We start from the raw sequence: 22,893 nt of genomic DNA, 5'->3' as shown, positions 1-22,893 counted from the left end.
TTCTGTAGAGTAAAAAAAAAAAGATTACAAAAAATTGGGGCCTCTTGATTTTTTTACCTGCACCTTTAACGAAGAGGACAAAATAGGTGTTTATATGCAAAAGTTCCACCTAAAATACCACCACCAGCATTCCCATGAAATGCCACTGATGGTATTTGATCAAACTCTGGATGGCAAAATCAATAGTACTTGCCAAATACTGGCAATTTTACTGTTGCCACCCAACTCTGAATGATCCCCTAAGTCTGTGATCGTTTTTCATAGGGCTTCATTCCAAGTTAACCGATGCAGCAAAAAAGTGGCGGTAATTCTGTTATCACCACTTTTCCCCCACTGCCAAATTATAATGTGTGTCCGATTTAGCGGCAGCTGAATTACTGTGTGGTAAATCTGCCAATTTTCAAAGGAAAATTGCAGATTTACCTCCAGCAAAACCCTGGAGATAAATCCCCCACTTTATACCTCCAAAAGGCTTCAGATTTACCATGTGGTAATTCCCCAGGCTGTAAATCTGCCAATAATCCCCATGGAGTCCTATGGACTCCAAACATGGGGAATTACCACCACTTGTAGTCTAATGGTAACTCCTGGGGCCCAACTGGTGGTAACGGTTACTAAGCTTGACAGTATTACAGCTGATTTGCTGCCAGAATACTGCCAAACTTGTGATAAGACCCATTGTTTTGTCCACAACACACTTCTCTTACATAACCAACAAAAGACACACTTGAAAATTAACACCAGTTTTCCGAAATATAGATACAAAGTCACATGAGCATAGATGCATCCCGCCAACTCTACTTTACACTGTCACAAATACACTCAAACACATTACTGCAGTTACAGATACTGAAACGCACACACACTCCACCTTATTTGAAGAACCACATGAATATAATAAACTCCTCTGGCTCCCTCGCCATTGCCAGGCCCAAGGTGTATTCCCTATGCAGTTCCCACTGCTTCCGTGAGTTGAAAGATGCAGCCGGCCTCCCAAGAAAGTGCCACTTGGGAGCACTAAAAAGATGCGCCCTCTTGCCGTCCTTTGCTCTGCATTGTCCAAGTGTAGACCCCATTGCCGCAATTACCAGCAACACCCTGACCACGGCCTCTTGTCGTGTCTGGCAGAGGCTGAATGGCAAATCATGGGGGTCTACTGTCTAACTTTAAACCTGGGCAACGGACGGTGGCTAAAGGCAAGGAATGGGCTTGGTGTGAAGGGCAATTAAAGGGTGTGAAGGGCAAGGAATTGGTGACTGAGCAATGTGGGCAAGTGATGCAGGTGCGTGCAAGGTACAGGAAGGGGACTTAGTTAATAGTTAAAGATGGAGCAAAAGGGGAATGGAGGCCTGTAAATTATTTGTAAAAAATGGGGGCATAGAGAATATGGTGCAAGGGAAGCACTCTGGAGGATGATGGGTAAAGAAAATAGGGTAAATGAGACGGAGGTACATATCTGGAACAGTAGGTCAGCAGGTTGACTGTTGCTGGGATATATGTCTAACCTGCATGCCATTGACCCGATTGTGGCACTGGCTTGACCATATTTCTTTTTTCTGACTAAGTGATGCATGCTTGCTTTATGGGCATATGTTACAATTACTACTTCTCTAATATTTCTTCAGGTTGCTTTATCATGTGACTCAGTGCTTTCACAGTACACACAATTGTACAGACTAAGATTATAATTATAATAATTGTTCATTATAAGTATAATCTTAGTTCATTTCTAAGGTGCATTTGCCCCAGGATATGGATAATGAATAGACCTCCCCCTTTTAGATACATTGGTGCTTTGAAAACAAGATTTATTGAACAGTATACTAATTTAACCCTTGAAAAACAACTTTGCAGAAAGCATTTATTTTTGTTTCTAATATTGAAGATGGAAAAGGAGATGAAGTCTTCCCTCCTTTCTGAATTCAAAGCTGTGGAACCAAGAAGGCAGGGCTCAAATCTCCACATCATACACTTCATACATTATGTGATCCTGAGCAAATTATGTGGCATCACTGTGTCTTATTTTCCTTAACTATCTGTAGAGAAAGCCTCACTCATCTGAATTATTCTCTATAGTGTTCCTCTATAAATGATTATAATGTTAACAATGTATGTTAAGCATACTGGTGAGAAGGCACAATGACAAGGGAGGGTCTCATGATGTGGGAGATGGGTGCACAGGGTGCAGGTATGGATTTTTAGTTGTGGGCTGGGGAGGTAGGAAGCCGGTTATGTGCATTTTGCCATTCCAGCTCCTGTTTGGCTCTGGGAGCAAATGGTCACCCACAGGTTCAGCAGTGGCTCTGCTCTACCAATGCATTTACTAGCGTTGCCGTCTCTTTACATTGTTCTAAAACTAAAGATGGGCATGGGCTGGGAGGAGATGTAGCCTGCTGTCAAATTACAAACTGCAACACATTGAAAACTGGGCTCAAATCATATCTTTCCCATTCCACCAATGATGTTATCCTTGTGAAATAACTTTACTATGTTTGGTAAGTGGGAGAATTTCCAGGGGTTCGATTTCTAAGAAGCCATGAACACCACTGACAAATTATGTTTCATAAAAGGAAAGTCATGTCAACAATGTCTACTATGTATACTTGAGAATGTGTGGGAGGGGGAGAGGTTGGTATTGAGTTGACTTGTTCTGGAAGTTGGAGGTGCTGCACCGTGGGCTTGGGGCATTGCACTATGGACCAGAAAAGTAATCTTGCCCCCCTAGGTCTAATGATGCCATACATCCCCTGCCTGAACTCCTGAACTTCCGGGTCACTAGTCCTAGATGAAGTCATTTGCATGAATTCTGAATTACTCAAAATATTGGTGGCTTTGTTCATAACAGGCTGGCTCGCTTTGCTTAGCTCCTCTCTAATGGGTGGCCGGTCGTGGCCCTCAACCCATCATGGATAAGCCACAGAACTCAACACATTGCAATAGAAAAGCCGGCTAATTCTAGATTCTCTACAGCCAGGCAGAGGCAGAGATTGTGACTGATGCACACGGACGCGCAAACATCATTTAGTAATAGCCACAACCCTTTTTTTCCTGCTTTAATTCATTTAGTTATAAACGTCTTCCAAAAGTATGAACATAGTATAGAATTACAACAGCACACTGTACAGAAAAACCTATAAAATATAATTAAATCAACACAGTTTGAATTAACAAAATGAACAAGTGCCTGGATGAAAAAGTAGGGCAACAGGGCCTGCCCAGATGCAAAACTGCAAAGCTGGTTTTTTAGAGACTTTCTAAATATCCAAACATGTGCAAATAGACAAAGATTGAGAATTTGGTCGAACAGAAGAAAACACTCCCAGAAACGATCAACAGAGGGTCGAAGATCTCCAGAAAATGAGGACCTCCATTTTAAGTTGATCGAAGCTCCTCGCCCTTGTCAGACTGTCGAAATCCAGATTCTGGCATGGCTATGCTATGAGCAAAGGCCAAGACGCCTGCAGTGCTATCATGGCTATGCTATGAGCAAAGGCCAAGACGCCTGAACTGCTGTCATGCTATGCTAAGAGCAAAGGCCAAGACGTCTGCACTGCTGTCATGGCTATGTTATGAGCAAAGGCCAAGACGCCTGCACTGCTGGCATGGCTATGCCATGAGCAAAGGCCTAGACGCCTGCACTGCTGGCATGGCTATGTTATGAGCAGGATAGGAATCCTTGGAGTAGACCTTGGAATCCACAGAGAGATAATCAAGCTGTATTTAGACATTTGGGTCTTGATGGCATTTGCTGGCTCTGGAAATAAACACACCACAAGCAGAGTCAAAGGTGATTTGTGAAGACCTCTAAAGATGGGTTAGAGTAAGCAAAACATGAAAGATCAGAAGGACTCAGCCAACAAATGAAAATCAGCAACGTGGCCTAGAGTTTTGATAGCTTTGAGAGATTATAGTTCAAATTAAAAGATTAAACTAGAGGTGCAACGTGTGTTTGAAAGATCAGTGGACTGCTTGGGGACCTCTCTTTTGCTATCGCTCTTACAGCTGAGCCTGTACATGCAATGATTTGTGATTATGTTTGTTTTAGTCGCTGGGTGTTTTCCCCATCATTAGAATTACGTGTTTCAATGTTTTCAATAATGATAGTTTGAAAAATATAAAATGGTACGTTAGAGAAGTCAAAACATTTAGATTGACACCTCCTGTGAAGTCTTTGAGTGGTGAAGGGCAGTTTGATGCCACTTCCTGTGATACCCTTCTTGTGATTCCTTTGTGTAGTCAAGGGCAGTCTGATGTCACTTCCTGTGATGCCCTTCTTGTGATAGCTTTGAGTGGTGAAGGGCAGTTTGATATCACTTCCTGTGAGTGGCGAAGGGCAGTCTGATATCACTTCCTGTGGTGCCCTTCATGTGATGCCTTTGAGTGGTGAAGGGCAGTTTGATATCACTTCCTGTCAGCGGTGAAGGGCAGTCTGATGCCACTTCCTGTGATGCCCTTCTTGTGATGCCTTTGAGTGGTGAAGGGCAGTCTGATGTCACTTCCTGTGATGCCCTTCTTGTGATGCCTTTGTGTGGTCAAAGGCAGTCTGGTGCTACTTCCTGTGATGCCCTTCTTGTGCTGCCTTTGAGTGGTGAAGGGCAGTTTGATGTCACTTCCTTTGAGTGGTCAAGGGCAGTCTGATGTCACTTCCTGTGATGCCCTTCTTGTGATGCCTTCGAGTGGTCACAGGCAGTCTGATGTCACTTCATGTGATGCCCTTCTTGTGATGCCTTTGATTGGTCAAGGGCAGACTGATATCACTTCCTTTGATGCCCTTCTTGTGATGCCTTTGAGTGGTCACGGCCAGTCTGATGTCACTTCCTTTGATGCCCTTCTTGTGATGCCTTTGAGTGGTCACAGGCACTGGCACTGTTATGTAACATCCTCTGACTGAGACATGCACCTTCCACTGATGTTTTGTAGAGGCCAGCTACAGTGTGGTCTTTAAGTGATCAATGACAGTGTACTGTCACTTCTTGTGATGTCATTTAAGGGTCATGGTTAGGAGGGATGTCACTTGCTCTACCCCTTTGCATTGTGGCGAATGGCACCACAGCAGAGCCAGGTGAGAAAGGTCTTAATAGGTACATGTCCATGCAACACAGTGACAAGGTCCTCCACCTCTGGGGTCCTGGAGATTGGCAAATAGTGATAGGGATAATTTATAAGGTGGATCTCTGGGGTGCACTGTGATGCTTGCATAAAGGACAGGTTTGACCCGAGAGTGTGCATTTTAAGCTGTGATGTGCACTGAAGGTCTTTTCATATGAACACAGTTCAGTGGGAGGTAAAGCTCCAGTTCAGTGGCACTAGGACCCCACTATTGCTGCCTTATGGCATTTGTATCCCCTTCAGTCACAGGGTTTTCTAATCTGGCTCATACTTTACTACAACAAAAACTGGTCAATTTCCAAAAGACGATTGCATATATGTTCCTATCTTGTCCAGCTCAGGACCCTATAATCATGCTGGATACAGGTCTTGGCTGAATAGCCAGTAGTCTCCAGAACAAGGCTTTATATGTGTGTTGGTTCCCGCTCATGGGTGTGTAATCATGTTTGGTAAAGCTCATGCTGACAAAGTAACGCTGTGCCCAGCTGTATGATCATGTTGTGTCGAGCGAATGGCTGCATAATCATGTTACATGATATGGGATACTTAGTGCAAGGGGGTATTAGTGCTAGCTGGTGGTGTTCATGCTAAGGGACTTATTTAGTGCAAGGTGCTGCTGTTACCTGCTAAGGGACATATTTAGTGCAAACTGGTGCTGTTACATACTAAGCCACGTACTTAGTGCAAGCCGGTGGTGTTACATCCTAAGGGGCGTATTTAGTGCAAGCTGGTGATGTTACATCCTAAGGGGCATATTTAGTGCAAGCTGGTGGTGTTACATCCTAAGGGGTGCATTTAGTGCAAGCTGGTGGTGTCGCAAAATATGGGTGTATTTAGTGCAAGCTGGTGGTGTTATATGCTAAGGGGTATATTTAGTTCAAGCTGGTGGTGTTATATGCCAAGGGACGTATTTAGTGCAAGCTGGTGTTGTTACATCCAAAGGGGCGTATTTAGTGCAAGCTGGTGGTGTTACATCCGAAGGGGTGTATTTAGTGCAAGCTGGTGGTGTTACAAGATATGGGTGTATTTAGTGCAAGCTGGTGGTGTTACAAGCTATGGGTGTATTTAGTGCAAGTTGGTGGTGTTATATGCCAAGGGGTGTATTAAGTGCAAGCTGGTCGTGTTATATGGAAAGGGGTGTATTTAGTGCAAGCCGGTGGTGTTACTTCCTAAGGGGCGTATTTAGTGCAAGCTGGTGGTGTTACATCTTAAGGGGCATATTTAGTGCAAGCTGGTGGTGTTACATCCTAAGGGGTGTATTTAGTGCAAGCTGGTGGTGTTACATCCTAAGGGGTGCATTTAGTGCAAGCTGGTGGTGTTACAAGCTATGGGTGTATTTAGTGCAAGCTGGTGGTGTTATATGCTAAGGGTTGTATTTAGTTCAAGCTGGTGGTGTTATATGCCATGGGGTGTATTTAGTGCAAGCTGGTGGTGTTACATCCTAAGGGGTGTATTTAGTGCAGGCTGGTGGTGTTACAAGCTATGGATGTATTTAGTGCAAGCTGGTGGTGTTATATGCTAAGGGGTGTATTTAGTGCAAGCTGGTGGTGTTATATGCTAAGGGGTGTATTTAGTGCAAGCTGGTGGTGATACATCCTAAGGGGTGTATTTAGTGCAAGCTGGTGGTGTTACATCCTAAGGGGTGCAATTAGTGCAAGCTGGTGGTGTTCATGCTAAGGGGTGTATTTAGTGCAAGCTGGCGTTGTTACATGCTAAGGGGGTATTTAGTGTTAGCTGGTGGTGTTACATGCTAAGGGGGTATTTAGTGCAAGCTGGTGGTGTTACAAGCTATGGGTGTATTTAGTGCAAGTTGGTGGTGTTATATGCCAAGGGGTGTATTTAGTGCAAGCTGGTCGTGTTATATGGAAAGGGGTGTATTTAGTGCAAGCCGGTGGTGTTACTTCCTAAGGGGCGTATTTAGTGCAAGCTGGTGGTGTTACATCTTAAGGGGCATATTTAGTGCAAGCTGGTGGTGTTACATCCTAAGGGGTGTATTTAGTGCAAGCTGGTGGTGTTACATCCTAAGGGGTGCATTTAGTGCAAGCTGGTGGTGTTACAAGCTATGGGTGTATTTAGTGCAAGCTGGTGGTGTTATATGCTAAGGGTTGTATTTAGTTCAAGCTGGTGGTGTTATATGCCATGGGGTGTATTTAGTGCAAGCTGGTGGTGTTACATCCTAAGGGGTGTATTTAGTGCAGGCTGGTGGTGTTACAAGCTATGGATGTATTTAGTGCAAGCTGGTGGTGTTATATGCTAAGGGGTGTATTTAGTGCAAGCTGGTGGTGTTATATGCTAAGGGGTGTATTTAGTGCAAGCTGGTGGTGATACATCCTAAGGGGTGTATTTAGTGCAAGCTGGTGGTGTTACATCCTAAGGGGTGCAATTAGTGCAAGCTGGTGGTGTTCATGCTAAGGGGTGTATTTAGTGCAAGCTGGTGGTGTTATATGCTAAGGGGGTATTTAGTGTTAGCTGGTGGTGTTACATGCTAAGGGGGTATTTAGTGCAAGCTGGTGGTGTTACATGCTAAGGGGTTATTTAGTGCTAGCTGGTGGTGTTCATGCTAAGGGACTTATTTAGTGCAAGGTGCTGCTGTTACCTGCTATGGGACATATTTAGTGCAAACCGGTGGTGTTACATGCTATGGGAGTAATTACTGCAAGCTGGCGTCCTCTGCATGCAATGGAATAGCAGTATGATGGGTCCTGGGGATCCTGAAAGCTTATCTTGATTAGATAAATGACTTCACATGCAGAGCCTATAATGCCAGGGCACTCTCTTTGCAGGTGACAAAGACTCTCTTTCGTACAAATGCGCCACACTAGTTCAATAATATCTCCAGAGTCGAGATTTATTAGTAAGTGCCCTTCAGGGTAACACGTGGTTCGACATCATTAGATAGTGCCTTTCTCAAGCCAGGGCTGTTTAATTTGACATTGTAATTCAACAAGTGCACAAACCAAAATAAAACAGTGAATAATAAAGATTAACCATTAAATTACATAATTCGCCAACAATGATAATATGCATGTCACAAGTTAATTAATGGACAGAAAGCATAAGGGATGGGATGAAGGGGAGGATGTGTAAGGTTAAGAGTATACAGAAAGAAAAAAACAAGAAAAAAACAAAATAGAAATGACATGGTTAATAATAATCATCATTATGTTTGAAATTCTTTCTATATATATCACTCTTCCTTTTTAATGTTGAACTATTGGTGTTTACATTTGGTTGTCTTACCACAGACTGAATTTAATGATGTCATAGACATCTGATCTTATATTCGTATGTTGTTACTTTCCACCATTAGCATCCAGAATGTACGTGATGATATCTAAATTACTCCAAAGTAGTTATATGTGTGTCTCAAAATACACTTAGTGCCAATAATTAGTACTCGAACTTAATATGGACTCAAAAAATCTTTCCAACACCATTTAAACATACATTATACCCATGTTACCTGTTGACATGGTGCAACTTGATAATATCTTTCCGTCTGTTCTAGAATGTGTTAACCGGGTTAAATCCCTGCAATGAAATAAGTCTTGTTATTCACCTGACTGTGCTGTTGTGTCCTTAGCTGTTGGCCGATGTTGCCTAATATTTAGAAATTTAGTCAATAACTGTGAGTGCATTATTGTGCATGAATACATGTACTAATAGACACGTTTTACTATTTAAAACGACACCCGATGCCGTTTAGACACTGTTGCTTGCTTTCAAAGCATTAATGTAACACATTGCGGAAGGCGTGTTTGCCGTAAGCTGCCCAAAACGCTTATTAGCAATATGTATTTTGTCCATGCGTGATGCAGAGAAGCCGTTTATTACGTCCGTCTGCCGCGACCATCGCGCGTGGAATAATATCCAGTATGTAATCCATTATTAGGATGAACACGCTTACCGTATCATCGGGGGCGTCCAAAGTATGAGGATCAACCTGCATACTAGCTGCATCGGTACTTTTATAAAAACTCAGCGTTCGTGTTGATGGTGGGAGTCATGGCAACGAGGTAGTCCTTCCTTGATTGCCATGACCCCGCCGGCCATCTTTTGGGCTATCTAGTATGTACTTTAATGCTGGAACGGGTTTTCATACTGCACTATTATTTTGCGAATAGATTTACAAATGTAAATGTTACGATTTACGCTGGTAATTGATGGAAAATAAATGAGCGTGAATCTTGCATTACTAATACTCATTTCTGAAAAATACGTTAAGTGGCAACATTATATTTATAGTAATCTTAGCCTTGCAATGTTATAAGTATATTGCTGATTCGGACCTGGTTGTCAAACATGCATAAATATGAATGCATTATATTATGCACGGGCGAGATACCAGATAGCATTATATTTAGCACAGGATACATTAAGACCGGTACTTGGTAAACAGGTCTCATGTATCTCCTCGCATATTTAGGTAGTTGGTCTCGACACAATAGTAGATGATTAACTGTATCGACCCAACTAATGGGTAAGTCATGCTTTGTACAGATTAGATGAAGTAAGTTGTGTCATTGCAGTGGGCATATGTGTCCATTGACCATTGGTATCTTTTCACAATAAAGTATATAGAATTTACACTGAGTCATATTATTGATTGGAATTATAAAAAGCAATACATTTCACTGTCCGTGTTCAAACCAAATTTCAAAGTCTGAAACTGACAAATGAGTCTGGCTTCTGATTGTCTCAATGCTAGCTCAAGGTTTCCTCCTCTGGTGCCAAGTCTTTCCTGTTTCAATCCAATGAATCTGATCCCTGTTTTGTCAGCCATTTGGTGTTCTTGTTGCCAATGTACGGCTAGTGGTAAGTTCTGATTTTGACTGTCAATGCCTGCCAAATGTTCGCAAATTCTTGTTTGGAGTTGGCAAATCGTACTTCCTATATATACTTTGTGACAAATACATATAATGGCATATACTTAAGTACGGCAGTTAATGTTTTGTTTAATGTTCAAATAACTTCCATGGTCATCCTGAAATTTACTTGCCGGTGCGTGTGCATATGGACAAAAGGAACATGTCCCACATTTTCTAAACCCAAAGCTGTCTGGGGTGAGCCAGTTGGATGGTTGGCTGTCACTGATGCTGGGGAGCAGTGAAGGGCTAACAATATTCCTCAATGTTTTGGCTCTGGTAAACACGATTGGAGGTTTCTTCTGTGTGAATGATGTGAGGTCAGGATCCAATTGTAATAAATGCCAATTTCGATTAAGGATTTGCATGATCTTGGAGTGGTCATTCGAATATGTTGTAATAAATCTCACGTTTTCTAAATGACTTTTAGTAGTTTGTTTTTTACACAGAGTTTCTGATTGTTTTAATGCCAAACTTTTGTCTGCTGCTTTTTTTTTATATGTTTGACATTGTAGCCTCTTTGTTTGAATCTTGTTGATAATAACTCACATTCTCTTTGAAACTGCAAATGTTCTTTGCAATTTCGTCTGGCACGAATGACCTCTCCTGCAGGATTGTTGTCCTTGACCATTTGTAAGTGACAACTAGTTGTTGTACACAATGTTGAATTCACTTCAGTTGGTTTACGGAAAGTTTTGGTGTGTATTTGGTTGTCCTTTGTGTAGATTGTGAGATCTAAAAAATGGATTGATGCAGCATCTATTTCTGATGTGAACTGTATTCCATATTTACTGGTGTTGATACGTTCTATGAAGTGTTCTAATAGCTGCTTCTCTCCTCTCCAGATCAGGAGAATGTCATCAATATAGTGCGCCCATACAATTGCATGTTCGCTCTAATGGCTGTCATTGTAGACTACGTCATCCTCTAACATCCCCATGAATAAATTGGCTAATGCTGGTGCATATTTTGTGCCCATTGCCGCTCCCTGGCGCTGGCGGTAGTAGTCTCCATTAAACATAAAAACATTGAGTTCCAGTGTTGCTTTCAACATTTCTTTTAGCTATATATAGAAAGAATTTCAAACATAAGGATGATTTTTATTGACCATGTCATTTCTATTTTGTTTCTTTCTTGTTTTTTCTTTCTGTATACTCTTCACCTTACACATCCTCCCCTTCGCCCATCCCTTATGCTTTCTGTCCATTAATTAACTTGTGACATGCATATTATCATTGTTGGCGAATTATGTAATTTAATGGTTAATCTTTATTATTCACTGTTTTATTTTGGTGTGTGCACTTGTTGAATTACAATGTCAAATTCAACAGCCCTGGTTTGAGAAAGGCACTATCTAATGATGCCGAAACACGTGTTACCATGAAGGGCACTTACTAATAAATCTCGACTCTGGATATATTATTGAACTAGTGTGGCGCATTTTTACGAAAGAGAGTCTTTGTCACGTGTTTTTACTATAGAGGTTGGAGTGTGTACCTCTATCTCTCTTGACAGATGCGACATGTACAATGACTAGTCAACTGATGTAAAACTAATACTAGGTCGCAGAAGGTGAAGGTCGGCGTCAATCCACTCCATTACTTGTGTTCACTCTCTTTGCAGGGCATGCGTCATCCTGTTGGTAAGAAGGATGTCAAGGAGGATTGAGAGGCCATGTTACTATATCCAGGCAACATGGCAGCTCATGGAAACTCATGGCATTAGCAGGAGGCTTTCCAGATTCCCAAATGCCAGTGTTAGCCTTTGAGGGTGCAAGATGACCTACTTATGTCTGGACAAACCTCCAATGAAACCTCCGGAGACTCCTTAATACTGAATCGCGGAGTTCATTAAGAAAAATCAAAGTCAATTCCCCACTTGCACCTCACTTCATTTGCTCAACAGAAGCCCTAGTTACTGGTTTTATACCAGTGAAAAAGTGACCCATGATGTCCAGTCTCAGGCTTTATGCCATGTTCTTCATCAGACTTTCTCACGTACCTGCTACATTGCTGTTCCATCAAGCATCTTTCCCTGTTGGAAGGATGAGCAGTAGAGGATGGTACTGACAGGAGAGGATTGTACTGACATGTTCTTACTGACGTTCCGGTAATGATGCATGGACTCCAGACGAAATCTCTAATGGCTGCCACTGTCTCCAGAAAGTACATTCTAACTATGACAAAGTAGACACCTCTGTCACATGTGGTTGCACTGCACTTGCACATTACAGTAAAAATATCTTTTACATGTTCACTACTAGTACTTAGTTAATAATAATAATATTTTATGACATGAGTGGACAGAGTTTGACAAATCTATAACTTTTCCCAGTGAAACCGAAACCGAAACCGAAACCAGGACAGTGCCCAGAAGACAACATCAGATGCATCGTGGCTGAAGCAGACGAGTGCACGAGCGACCGCAACTGCACCGGGGATCAGAAGTGCTGCCACTTCCATTGCGGCTTAAAGTGCATGAACGCGACAGCAGGTACCTGTAATCGCTGGCTGTGAAATATGAGGCCACACTTAACTAACATGTTTTCTTTCAAGCTGGGGAAAGGGATGAGGGTCTAGCAGATAACTCCACAAATCATATACAAATAATGTGAAATCTGGTGATTTGCTTCCATAATCTCTCCCCTCTCTCTAGTCCTATAAACTCTGAAACATTTGCCGAAAATAACTTCTCAAAATTCTTTTGAGGTACGGGCAAAAATGTTTGAGAGGTTCAACCAGCAGGTTATCTACTAAGTGTGTGCTTTCGAGGAATGGCCTCAGTGGGTAGAAGGTACTGGGGAGGTAGGAGATCGGTGGCAGGCACAGGAACAGGGGATGGATTCGAATTGGGCTCCTGGTCTTTAGTTAAACTCAAAGTAGTGTCGAATTCAATGAAAAGTGGAAGGAGATTGCAGCGTGCAGAGAAACTATTCCAAGATGGCCGCCATAAAAAAAACTGAAAGCTCCAGAGACAGCATATTTTCTGTCATTGCAGAGTTGCCTGTTCAGGGGAAGAGGGAGGGCACATCTGAGGGAAATGCCACATACGTTCCCCTCTCTGTAGAATGTGTGAACTGTAATCTGTTGCCACTACCTTAGAAAGCAAGTCACATCAATGGGGAATTCTGACCCTCACAAAGCATTCTGTGTGAGAGGAGCTGCCTCACTCAAGGATTTTCAGCTCTCTAATCTCATGAGTGCCACTCAGGCTAGTTACTAGTGTAGGGGGCCTGTGCATCCTGCTGCGTGCGTCCAATTCAAATAAACATTTTAAAAAACAACACATGGAATTCCAATTATCCAGTTATTTAAATCTTATCAGCGTCCATCCTGTGCCGCTTTTCTGTGGTGCAGATGATAATCACCGCAGGGCAAGTGAAGCCGATGGGTAACGGCGCCACACTGCCCTTGGTAAATGCCCTTACTCTAGCTGGAGGCGGTTCCCTGGTGAGACACTTATCTTGCCTGCCCTTATGGCCCCTTTGTGCCATGGCTCCCCTGGAAAGTTCACTTATTTAGTGACAAAGCCTACAATAAACTGTTTCCAATACCGCAGGCTATATATTTTATGTTGATCTATCAAATCTCTACATATGTTTTTATGTCTCTAATCAGAGCCTTTCTATACCAGTGTGCATCTTTTTAGATGCATTACCCCACTCTTAAAGGGTCTATATGTTATATTGTGCTTGGCCCTATATAGGGGCACTTACTAAGGAAGCAACCGATCACTATGCGATGCTGGTTTAGAGTTACAGCAGCAAAGTAATCCGGCTCCAGGGAAGACCTATTCTACTGTAGATCTGGGGGGGGTCCTGCTCCATAGAGGTGCCAGCTGAGGATCCTTGATATTCCCCAAGTTCTTCCTCGAGACAGGCCTTGAGATTTATCCTGAACATCAAGAGCACTGGGGCCACCCCAACAGTGCCACCAGGAGAGTGTTTCAGCGGGCAGGTGCATCCCAAGAACATGCTTGTTTTTTCTTTACGTGCCAGCCTCGTCCTGAGCCTTGCTATAGTCTGACTGCTGAAGGTGCAGGTGCAGAGGGTTTAGGTCCCTGTACAATGTTGCTTTGTGGGGGTATTGCCAGGAATGTTGTGGCCAAAGGATGATAGTAGGGTGCCAATATCCCAGTTGGCTGGGCTAACCGAGGCCAATGTTATCAGGATTTACTGCAGAGCATCCAAGTTCTAGAAGGAGCTTGGTGGAGACATGGTGGGCTTACCCTGCCCCTTGCATCCAAGTTCTAGAAGGAGCTTGGTGGAGGCATGGTGGGCTTACCCTGCCCCTTGCATCCAAGTTCTAGAAGGAGCTTGGTGGAGACATGGTGGGCTTACCCTGCCCCTTGCATCCAAGTTCTAGAAGGAGTTTGGTGGAGACATGGTGGGCTTACCCTGCCCCTTGCATCCAAGTTCTAGAAGGAGCGTGGTGGAGACATGGTGGGCTTACCCTGCCCCTTGCATCCAAGTTCTAGAAGGAGCTTGGTGGAGACATGCTGGGCTTACCCTGCCCCTTGCATCCAAGTTCTAGAAGGAGCGTGGTGGCGACATGGTGGGCTTACCCTGCCCCTTGCCTCCAAGTTCTAGAAGGAGCGTGGTGGAGACATGGTGGGCTTACCCTGCCCCTTGCCTCCAAGTTCTAGAAGGAGCGTGGTGGAGACATGGTGGTCTTACCATGCCCCTTGCATCCAAGTCCTATAAGGAGCTTGGTGGAGAAATGATGGGCTTACCCTGATCCTTGCCTCCAAGTTCTAGAAGGAGCTTGGTGGAGACATGGTGGGCTTACCCTGCCCCTTGCATCCAAGTTCTAGAAGGAGCGTGGTGGAGACATGGTGGGCTTACCCTGCCCCTTGCATCCAAGTTCTAGAAGGAGCTTGGTGGAGACATAGTGGGCTTACGCTGCCCCTTGCATCCAAGTTCTAGAAGGAGCTTGGTGGAGAATTGATGGGCTTACCCTGCCCCTTGCATCCAAGTTCTAGAAGGAGCTTGGTGGAGAATTGATGGGCTTACCCTGCCCCTTGCATCCAAGTTCTAGAAGGAGCTTGGTGGAGACATGGTGGGCTTACCCTGCCCCTTGCATCCAAGTTCTAGAAGGAGCTTGGTGGAGAAATGATGGGCTTACCCTGCTCCTTGTCTCCAAGTTCTAGAAGGAGCTTGGTGGAGACATGGTGGGCTTACCCTGCCCCTTGCATCCAATTTCTAGAAGGAGCGTGGTGGAGACATGGTGGGCTTACCCTGCCCTTTGCATCCAAGTTCTAGAAGGAGCTTGGTGGAGACATGGCGGGCTTACCCTGCCCCTTGCATCCAAGTTCTAGAAGGAGCGTGGTGGAGACATGGTGGTCTTACCATGCCCCTTGCATCCAAGTTCTAGAAGGAGCTTGGTGGAGACTGTTAGGCAGAAACCTGTGCAGTTCCCTTAGGGACCACTGCAAAAGGCTTAAGACTACAGGTGTTGGCAGTAAACCCAATTGGTAGCAGTCTGTAGCACCCAGATTTACCTGGTAGCTGTGGCTGAGCAGCCAAACTTCTCTCAAGATGAGTTAGACAGTATATAGAGTATACAAGATAGGTACCAAAATACAGTAGCACAAGCAAACACTGACCAGTGCTTTGGTATCAAGTATATAATTATTTATTTAAAGACACACTTAGAAACACTCTAGCACTATTATTGTAAGCAAGTTCAAAAACACAGTCACTATTAATATATATATACATCCCTTATTCCTTATTAGACACGTCTTAGTTAACACCACTTATTTCCAGACAGAGGTGAGCGCTTAACTAAAGATGGCACTCCAATAAGTTAAGAAAAAGGGAGGGAAAAGGCAGCAATTAGGAACAGCACACAACACAATACTTGAAGCACTTAGCAAGGCAGGAAAGTCAAAGTCTACTTGTGAGCAAAAAGTTCAGAGGCCAGGCTCCCTCTTGGAGAGAGTAGAACACAAATGCGCCCAAGATCACACAGTTTAAAAGGCTTGGAAAGTCTTTCAGAGAGTTTAAAAAGGAATCAGTTCAGCTCAGAAAAGTTCAGTTAGCCAGCCTAGGGCCAACCCAAGTGGTAAGATGAGGATTTACGAGACACCCCCACACAGACCGTTGCGAGGGAGGCCAGGCGGACACAGTACCTTGAAAATGGAGAGAATCCTCCAGCGGGGGCAGTTGTTCCTGGCAGTGGATGCAAGTCACGGCATCATCCAGAGGAAGAGAAGATCTCGACGTGAAGGAAAGCTGAAGGTCGTTGCACTGCCAGGGAAGAAACCAGCTGCGGAATTCTCCGGTAAAAAGGTACTACCCTTTTATTCGCGGTAGTGGTAAAACGAGGTATCCCGGTTTCCGGGGTGCTTGGCACAGGCAAGGCGGCCACGAGATGATCCGGGGAGGCGAAAAGGCGGGCAAACTGGTTATTCCCACCAGTTCAGAGGAAGAAGACTCTTCGGGATGAAGATCTCCTCTATCGTTGGAAGAAGTGGTGAGTCGGTTCAGCAGGGCTCCACCGGTGGTGTCGTCGTTGCAGGTTGGCTCAGCTTCTCCCTCTTCGGATTCTTTGGTCCTGTGGCGACGTCTGAAGTCCCAGTCCCCAAAACCCTGCTTTTATGCAGAAAACCCCCATTCATCAGTCCTAGCTGTCACTCAAACATGCTAAGTGGTGAGCCGGGCGGCTCACCACTGGGCCAATCACACAAGAGTGTGACTTGAGTTGCCGAGGCAACTCAGTCCAGGGTGCCTAAACCCCCTCCCACACCCCCTGTGGTACCCAGACAGAGTGGTACCACTTTGGAGGGCTTCTGTGCAGAAGCCCGCCAAAAGTGGAACAAAGGGCTCAACTTCGAGTTGGAGTCACAGAAGCGAACACAAACGCCATTTTGGAACCGAGTTCTGGCAAAAAATACCAACCGGTGAATTGATATTAAATAAATAAACCGGCGGTATGTTTGAGGCTATGTTAAAACGTATTAGCCTCGAACAATGGGAAAATCCCATAGGAATATATTTGCGGTTGAATATAAAAAGTAGTATCCACTGGCACCAGCCAAAACTTGCTCAGGGGGATTGGACAGTGCCCCCTCGAACAGCAGACCCAGGGGCAATCGAATTGCCCCTACCAATACGCCCAAAATATGATGGTTTGTACTGGTTCTGTTCACAATTTAGGACTAGTAAAGCCAATGGTGACTTTACATGCCCTGGGAGACAGTAGTCAGTCTCAGGGTACAGCGTCTATGTTTGGGGGTCACTATGACACCCCTGTGTTACGGCACGGAGGGTGCTGTGTAACACACATACCAAAAACACATGAAGCCCTATGGAGTAAAAGACCCCATAGCCCATAAAACACATTACAAAGTCAAAGGATATCTCAAATCATGTCTAAGAGTGGGAGAAAAAGAGTCTCACTCTTAGCAGGAGAAAGAAATAAACCCCAAAAATCCAGCAAAGCTGCTGGGGGACTCACTAGGTTTGGGAAATTAGCCTTTACAGATAATTCTCCCTAACAGAGACATGGCGGGCTTACCCTGCCCCTTGCATTCAAGTTCTAGAAGGAGCATGGTGGAGACATGGTGGGCTTACCCTGCCCCTTGCATCCAAGTTCTAGAAGGAGCTTGTGGAGACATGGTGGGCTTACCCTGCCCCTTGCATCCAAGTTCTAGAAGGAGCTTGGTGGAGACATGGTGGGCTTACCCTGCCCCTTGCATCCAAGTTCTAGAAGGAGCTTGGTGGAGACATGGTGGGCTTACCTTGCCCCTTGCATCCAAGTTCTAGAAGGAGCGTGGTGGAGACATGGTGGGCTTACCCTGGCCTTGCCTCCAAGTTTTAGAAGGAGCGTAGTAGAGACATGGTGGGCTTACCTTGCCCCTTGGTAGTAGGGAGGATATGAGTTAGATGGTTGGCCCTGGCAGCGTGGTCGTCCAGTCAAGTGGAATAGGGTGTAAGCATTTGACTAGAGGAAAAGTGGGGAATAGGTGATCGAATGTGTTGAGCCTAAAATGTGAAGGTTTCAGTGCACGCTGTTTCATGTTCTTTGATTCAGTGAGGTTAAGAAGAGCGTCTGCAGTGCTTTACATGACTTGGTTTTCTGGTATGTTGAAGTCATCAAAGAAGATTTATATGAGTATGACACTGATCTCATTGAGAAATGTCCTACACCTGGGAGGTGGGCGATATGGGGGTCTGTCTTTGCCATAGTGCCATGTGAGGTGCTCCATGGCCTCCATTGCCAGATGGCTCTGTACTAGACAAGCCAGATTTGTGGATGACTGCAAGTCCTACTCCTACCTTCTCATGCAGTTGGCATGTTGGACAGTGCACCGAAGGGGGAATGAGGATGTCTAGCATGTGGGAGGAAGTGCGAGAGAACCATGTCTCAGTGATAATGCTTCTATGCAATTACACCGATCAATTACTCGTGTGCGTGCTCTGATCTGGGGCTCCGTCTGGGTCTCTGCATCACTCTTCCATGAGTTCAACTCGTCAAACATGAGTTTCTATCTCCCTCTAGTGATTCCTCATGCATAGGCGGACTCAGCTGCTGCTAGTGCTTAAATGGCGTTCATGTTCCTCGAGCTAGCCAACTCTGTGGAGATGGCCGACACTTGTTGGTTAATGTGTCCACAGTAGATCGGCACACACCATCAATACATTGCTGCCACATCCTCATTTACAGTGAATAAAAACACCATTGCCTTTACTTTGCCCATCACAGGTGAACATGTTGAGACAATGCTTGATTCTCTGTAGACTGTTTAGATTCCAGGGTGCAAGTGCCAAAGCGTGATTTGGTAGTTTCGAGCAGTAGGAGTAGCCATGACTCCCACCTAAGTTGCTGCTTTCAATTATACATTACCATTGTTCTAATGTGAGAACAAAACATTGAATTGCTGTGCAGTAAATCTAATATCAGATAATCAAAAGCTACAACTACAAATGCAGTGCAAACAAGTGCCTAGCAAAAGAAGGCAGGATATCAGGGCCTACTTCAATGCCAACCTGCAAAGCAGGTAGTCAAAGATGGCTAAATTGCAAACCATCGGAAATCAGATGAAGATAAACAGGGAGCATGTTCCAACAAGAGAGAACCCTCCCAAAGAAAGAACGAGAAGGGTCGAGAAATACAGGACATTGGGGACTTGCATTCAAAGTTGATCTCAACTTCCCAAGCCTCATGAGGCCAACAGAATCCAGATTCCGGAGCCCAAGAAGCTTGCATGACCAACATGGACCACATTAAGAGCAAGGCAGGAAGCCTTGAAGGGGATCCTGGTACTTAGGTAGAGACAGCGACTCCCCAAAACAGCTAGGCTGCAGCATGAAGCAGGGCCTCCAGAGGAGCAAGAGGGTCTTCAGACCTTAGTTATAGTTGGGATATGAAAGAAGAAAGGAACAGGCAACCAAATGAAAACCCGAGCCAGTGGGTTGGATTGAGCAGATTGAACAGGAGGTGTGAGTTTCAGAACTGGGCTTTGTGATCTCTAGACATGTAAATAATCTTAAAGCTGATATTTTACATGTAATCATTTGAAATTATGTTTATTTTAGTGTTCGATCCCATCATCATATGTGTATTTAAATGTTTTAAATAAAGATTGTTTAAAACACATGCATTGGTCCGTCAGTGGAGTCAGCGACGGTGTAATATCCCTCCAAGGGAAGTCTTTGGTTGGTCAAGGACAGTGTGATGCCTCTTCCTTTGATGTCTTATTAGGATTCAAGGACAGTGTGATGTCTCTTCCTTTGATGTCTGATTAGGATTCATGGGCAGTGTAATGCCTCTTCCTTTGATGTCTTTACAGATTCATGGGCAGTGTGATGCCTCTTTCTTTGATGTCTTTACAGATTCAGAGGCAGTTCAATGCCACTTCATTTGATGTCTTTACAGACTAATTGGGAGTGTTATGCCACTCCCTTTGCTGTCTTTACAGGCACATGGGCAGTGTGATGCCACTACCTTTGATGTCCTTACAGATTTCATGGGAAGGTTCTGTACAGATTCATGGGCAGTGCAATGCCTCTTCTTTTGATGTCTTTACAGATTCATGGCAGTGTGATACCTCTTCCTTTTATGTCTTTACATATTCAGGGGCAGTGTGATGCCATTTCCCTTGATATCTTTACAGATTCATTTGAAGTGTGATGTCTCTTCATTGAATGTCTTTACAGATTCATGGGTAGTGTGATGCCACTTCCTTTGATGTCCTTACAGATTTGTGGGAAGTGTCTGTAGAGATTCCTGGGCAGTGTGATGCCTTTTCCTTTGATGTATTTGCAGATTCATGGGCAGTGTGATGCCACCTACTTTGATGTCTTTACGGATTCATGGGACATTTGATGCCTTCTGCTTTGATGTCTGTACAGATTCATGGGCAGTGTGATGCCACCCCCTTTGATATCTTTACAGATTCATGGGAAGTGTCTGTACATATTCATGGGCAGTGTGATGCCTCCTGCTTTGATGTCTTTATAAAGTCAATGGCAATGTAATGCCTTTTCCTTTGATGTCTTTACAGATTCATGGGCAGTGTGATGCCTTTTCCTTTGATGTCTTTACAGATTCATGGGCAGTGTGATGCCACTTCCTTTGATCTCTTTACAGATTATGGGGTAGTGTGATGCCACTTCCTTTGATCTCTTTACAGATTCATAGGACGTGTGATGCCTCTTCCTTTGATGTCTTTACAGATTCATGGGCAATGTGAGGCCACTTCCTTTGATGTCTTTACAGGTTCATGGCGACTGCAATGCCTCATGCTTTGATGTCTTTATAAAGTCAATGGCAGTGTAATGCCTTTTCCTTTGATGTAGTTACAGATTCATGGGCAGTGTGATGCCACTCCCTTTGATGTCTTTACAGATTCATGGGAAGTATCTGTACAGATTCATGGGAAGTGTCTGTACAGATTCATGGGAAGTGTGATGCCTCCTGCTTTGATGTATTTATAGTGACAATGGCATTGTAATTCCTCTTCCTTTGATGTCTTTATAGATTCAGGGCAGTGTGATGCCACTTCCTTTGATGTCTTTAAAGATTCAGGGGCAGTGTGATGCCTCTTCCTTTGATGGCTTTACAGATTCTGAGGCAGTGTGATGCCTCTTCGTTTCATGATTGTCTGTCCAGTGAGGTCTATAAATGGTCAAGCATAAACAAACAAATGTGATTGGTGGAAGGATATCAAACCTGACCACTGGCAATACTCTGGTCAACATCCTTTATGATTGTATTTTTTTGTATCTCATCTGCACCATTGCAGAACCATCTTGGAATGCCATCAAAGGATACAGTCCATCCATCCATGGTTGTAAATGGTACAGTACAGTGTGATGTCACTTCATGTGATATCTTTCAATCTTGCATAGCCTTGTGTTGCAGTAATACTCTTGGAAGCAGCTAGTTCTCCTAAAAGCGTGATATTTGCGAACACATTCATGCCAAAGACCTTCTCCTCTGATTTCTATAAGGACTGTCAAAGTGTGATGCTCATGACATGTGAGGTGGTACTCCCTGGGGAAGAGTAATGTTTAGGTAACTGGCAGGTATGCCTTCTGATGTGGGGCTGCACTATTATTGGCTTGCTATAGTGGTATCCCCTTCAATCACAGAGTTTTTAATCCTGTCGCATGCCTTTGTTACAGACAAAGCTGGTCAATGTCCAAAAGACAATTGAATATGTAAGCGAAAGGACCACGATTAGTGCAATAACGATGGCAGCTGCACAGGGAATCAGAAGTGCTGCAACTTCCACTGCGGGTTAAAGTGAAAGGAGCCAGAACCAGCCAGCACTTTGACTTAGGATCACTGACCCAGAAGACCACCACACCCATTCATTAACAAGTAGCAGGCTGAAGAACTGTAGGGTTGCCTACAGGCTACAGCAATGCCAGAGGTTAAGATTAAGTCTAAACCTTCCAGCTATCACCCCTTTTGTCTTGCCTAAGGCATCCCGAGTGTGCAAAGAAATGGGTCCCGATCCTTAGCCACACCACCATGCACCTGAACGCTATCATGACTCTAGGATTAGACGTCAAATCATACGCCATCCAGCTCACAGCCGTAAAATCACTCTGAGTGCAGGCTATAACCCTACATAAGATGTCACCGGACTGGATTCTCTGTATTCAATGGAATAGCAGTCAGGTTTTATCTAAGTAGATGGCATTCAAAGTGAAGGTGGTGTCCGATATCAAGGCAAGCGGTTTGAGTGAACATGTGAAAATAGCCCAAACTCATGGCATTAGTAGAAGCCCTTGGATAATTCCACAGGACAAATGTAATGAATTCCAGACCTACTGAATGTGGGCAGATGTCAGCCATTCCAAATTACAGTTGCATCTAAAACATTTGATGGCTCATGGTGCACACTTGTTTCTGCAGGTTTCCACCAAAACTCCCAGGATTGTCTATTTAGGATCATATAAACAAAATCAAAACATTCACGAAGAAAAGCCAAAATGAATTCACTAACTGTACATCTTTCATTGACTCGATAGAAACTCTGGTTTCCTGTGTCCTAGGCATGTCCAGCGTCTGGCATTATTCCACGTTCCTTAGCAAACCTTCTCAGGTCCTCCCGTACGCTACACTTCCTTAAAGCTTCTTTCCAGGGGTGTTGCTAGGTCTGGAAAAGATCCAGGGGTACGCTAATTATGGGACTATCGGGACTGGGGGCTAGCTAGCTTTTTTGGTTGTAACCCCTGAGCTTCTTTCTATCCGGGGCTACAACCAAAACACCCGGGGCTATATTCCCCTCAGCCCCCCCCTAGCAATGCCTCTGCTTCTTTAATTTGCAGGATTGTGAGAATGAGATCATGTATTGACAGAATTGTACAGATTTTCAGGCAATGAGCTAATAACTGTAAAGAAATGTAATTATTAGGCATAACTGTGATCAGAAAGTCAATTTTAACTGTGACCGTTATATG

At 44.2% G+C, this 22,893-nt stretch overlaps 1 protein-coding gene and 1 long non-coding RNA gene across 2 annotated transcripts in view; one reads left to right on the top strand and one right to left on the bottom strand.

The window, feature by feature from the left end:
- LOC138452541 (uncharacterized) overlaps positions 1 to 22,893 on the top strand; it is a 418,730-nt gene that overhangs the window by 119,191 nt on the left and 276,646 nt on the right. Inside the window, exon 4 of the mRNA XM_069604986.1 lies at positions 12,309 to 12,467. Within this exon, the coding sequence (XP_069461087.1) occupies positions 12,309 to 12,467 (159 nt within the window). The remainder of the gene's footprint in view (positions 1 to 12,308; positions 12,468 to 22,893) is intronic.
- On the bottom strand, positions 7,933 to 9,102 carry LOC138453019 (uncharacterized). Its single transcript, XR_011260353.1, has 3 exons — positions 9,017 to 9,102; positions 8,573 to 8,640; positions 7,933 to 8,027 (listed from the first exon to the last, which is right to left on the bottom strand). It is a non-coding gene; the product is annotated as an uncharacterized lncRNA (long non-coding RNA).

This window comes from Ambystoma mexicanum, chromosome 4p, assembly GCF_040938575.1.
Source record: "Ambystoma mexicanum isolate Mex_15411 chromosome 4p, UKY_AmexF1_1, whole genome shotgun sequence".
In the NCBI taxonomy this organism is placed as follows: Eukaryota; Metazoa; Chordata; class Amphibia; order Caudata; family Ambystomatidae; genus Ambystoma; species Ambystoma mexicanum.
Note: the sequence above shows the minus strand (reverse complement) of the source record. Positions and strands in the feature narration are given on the sequence as shown.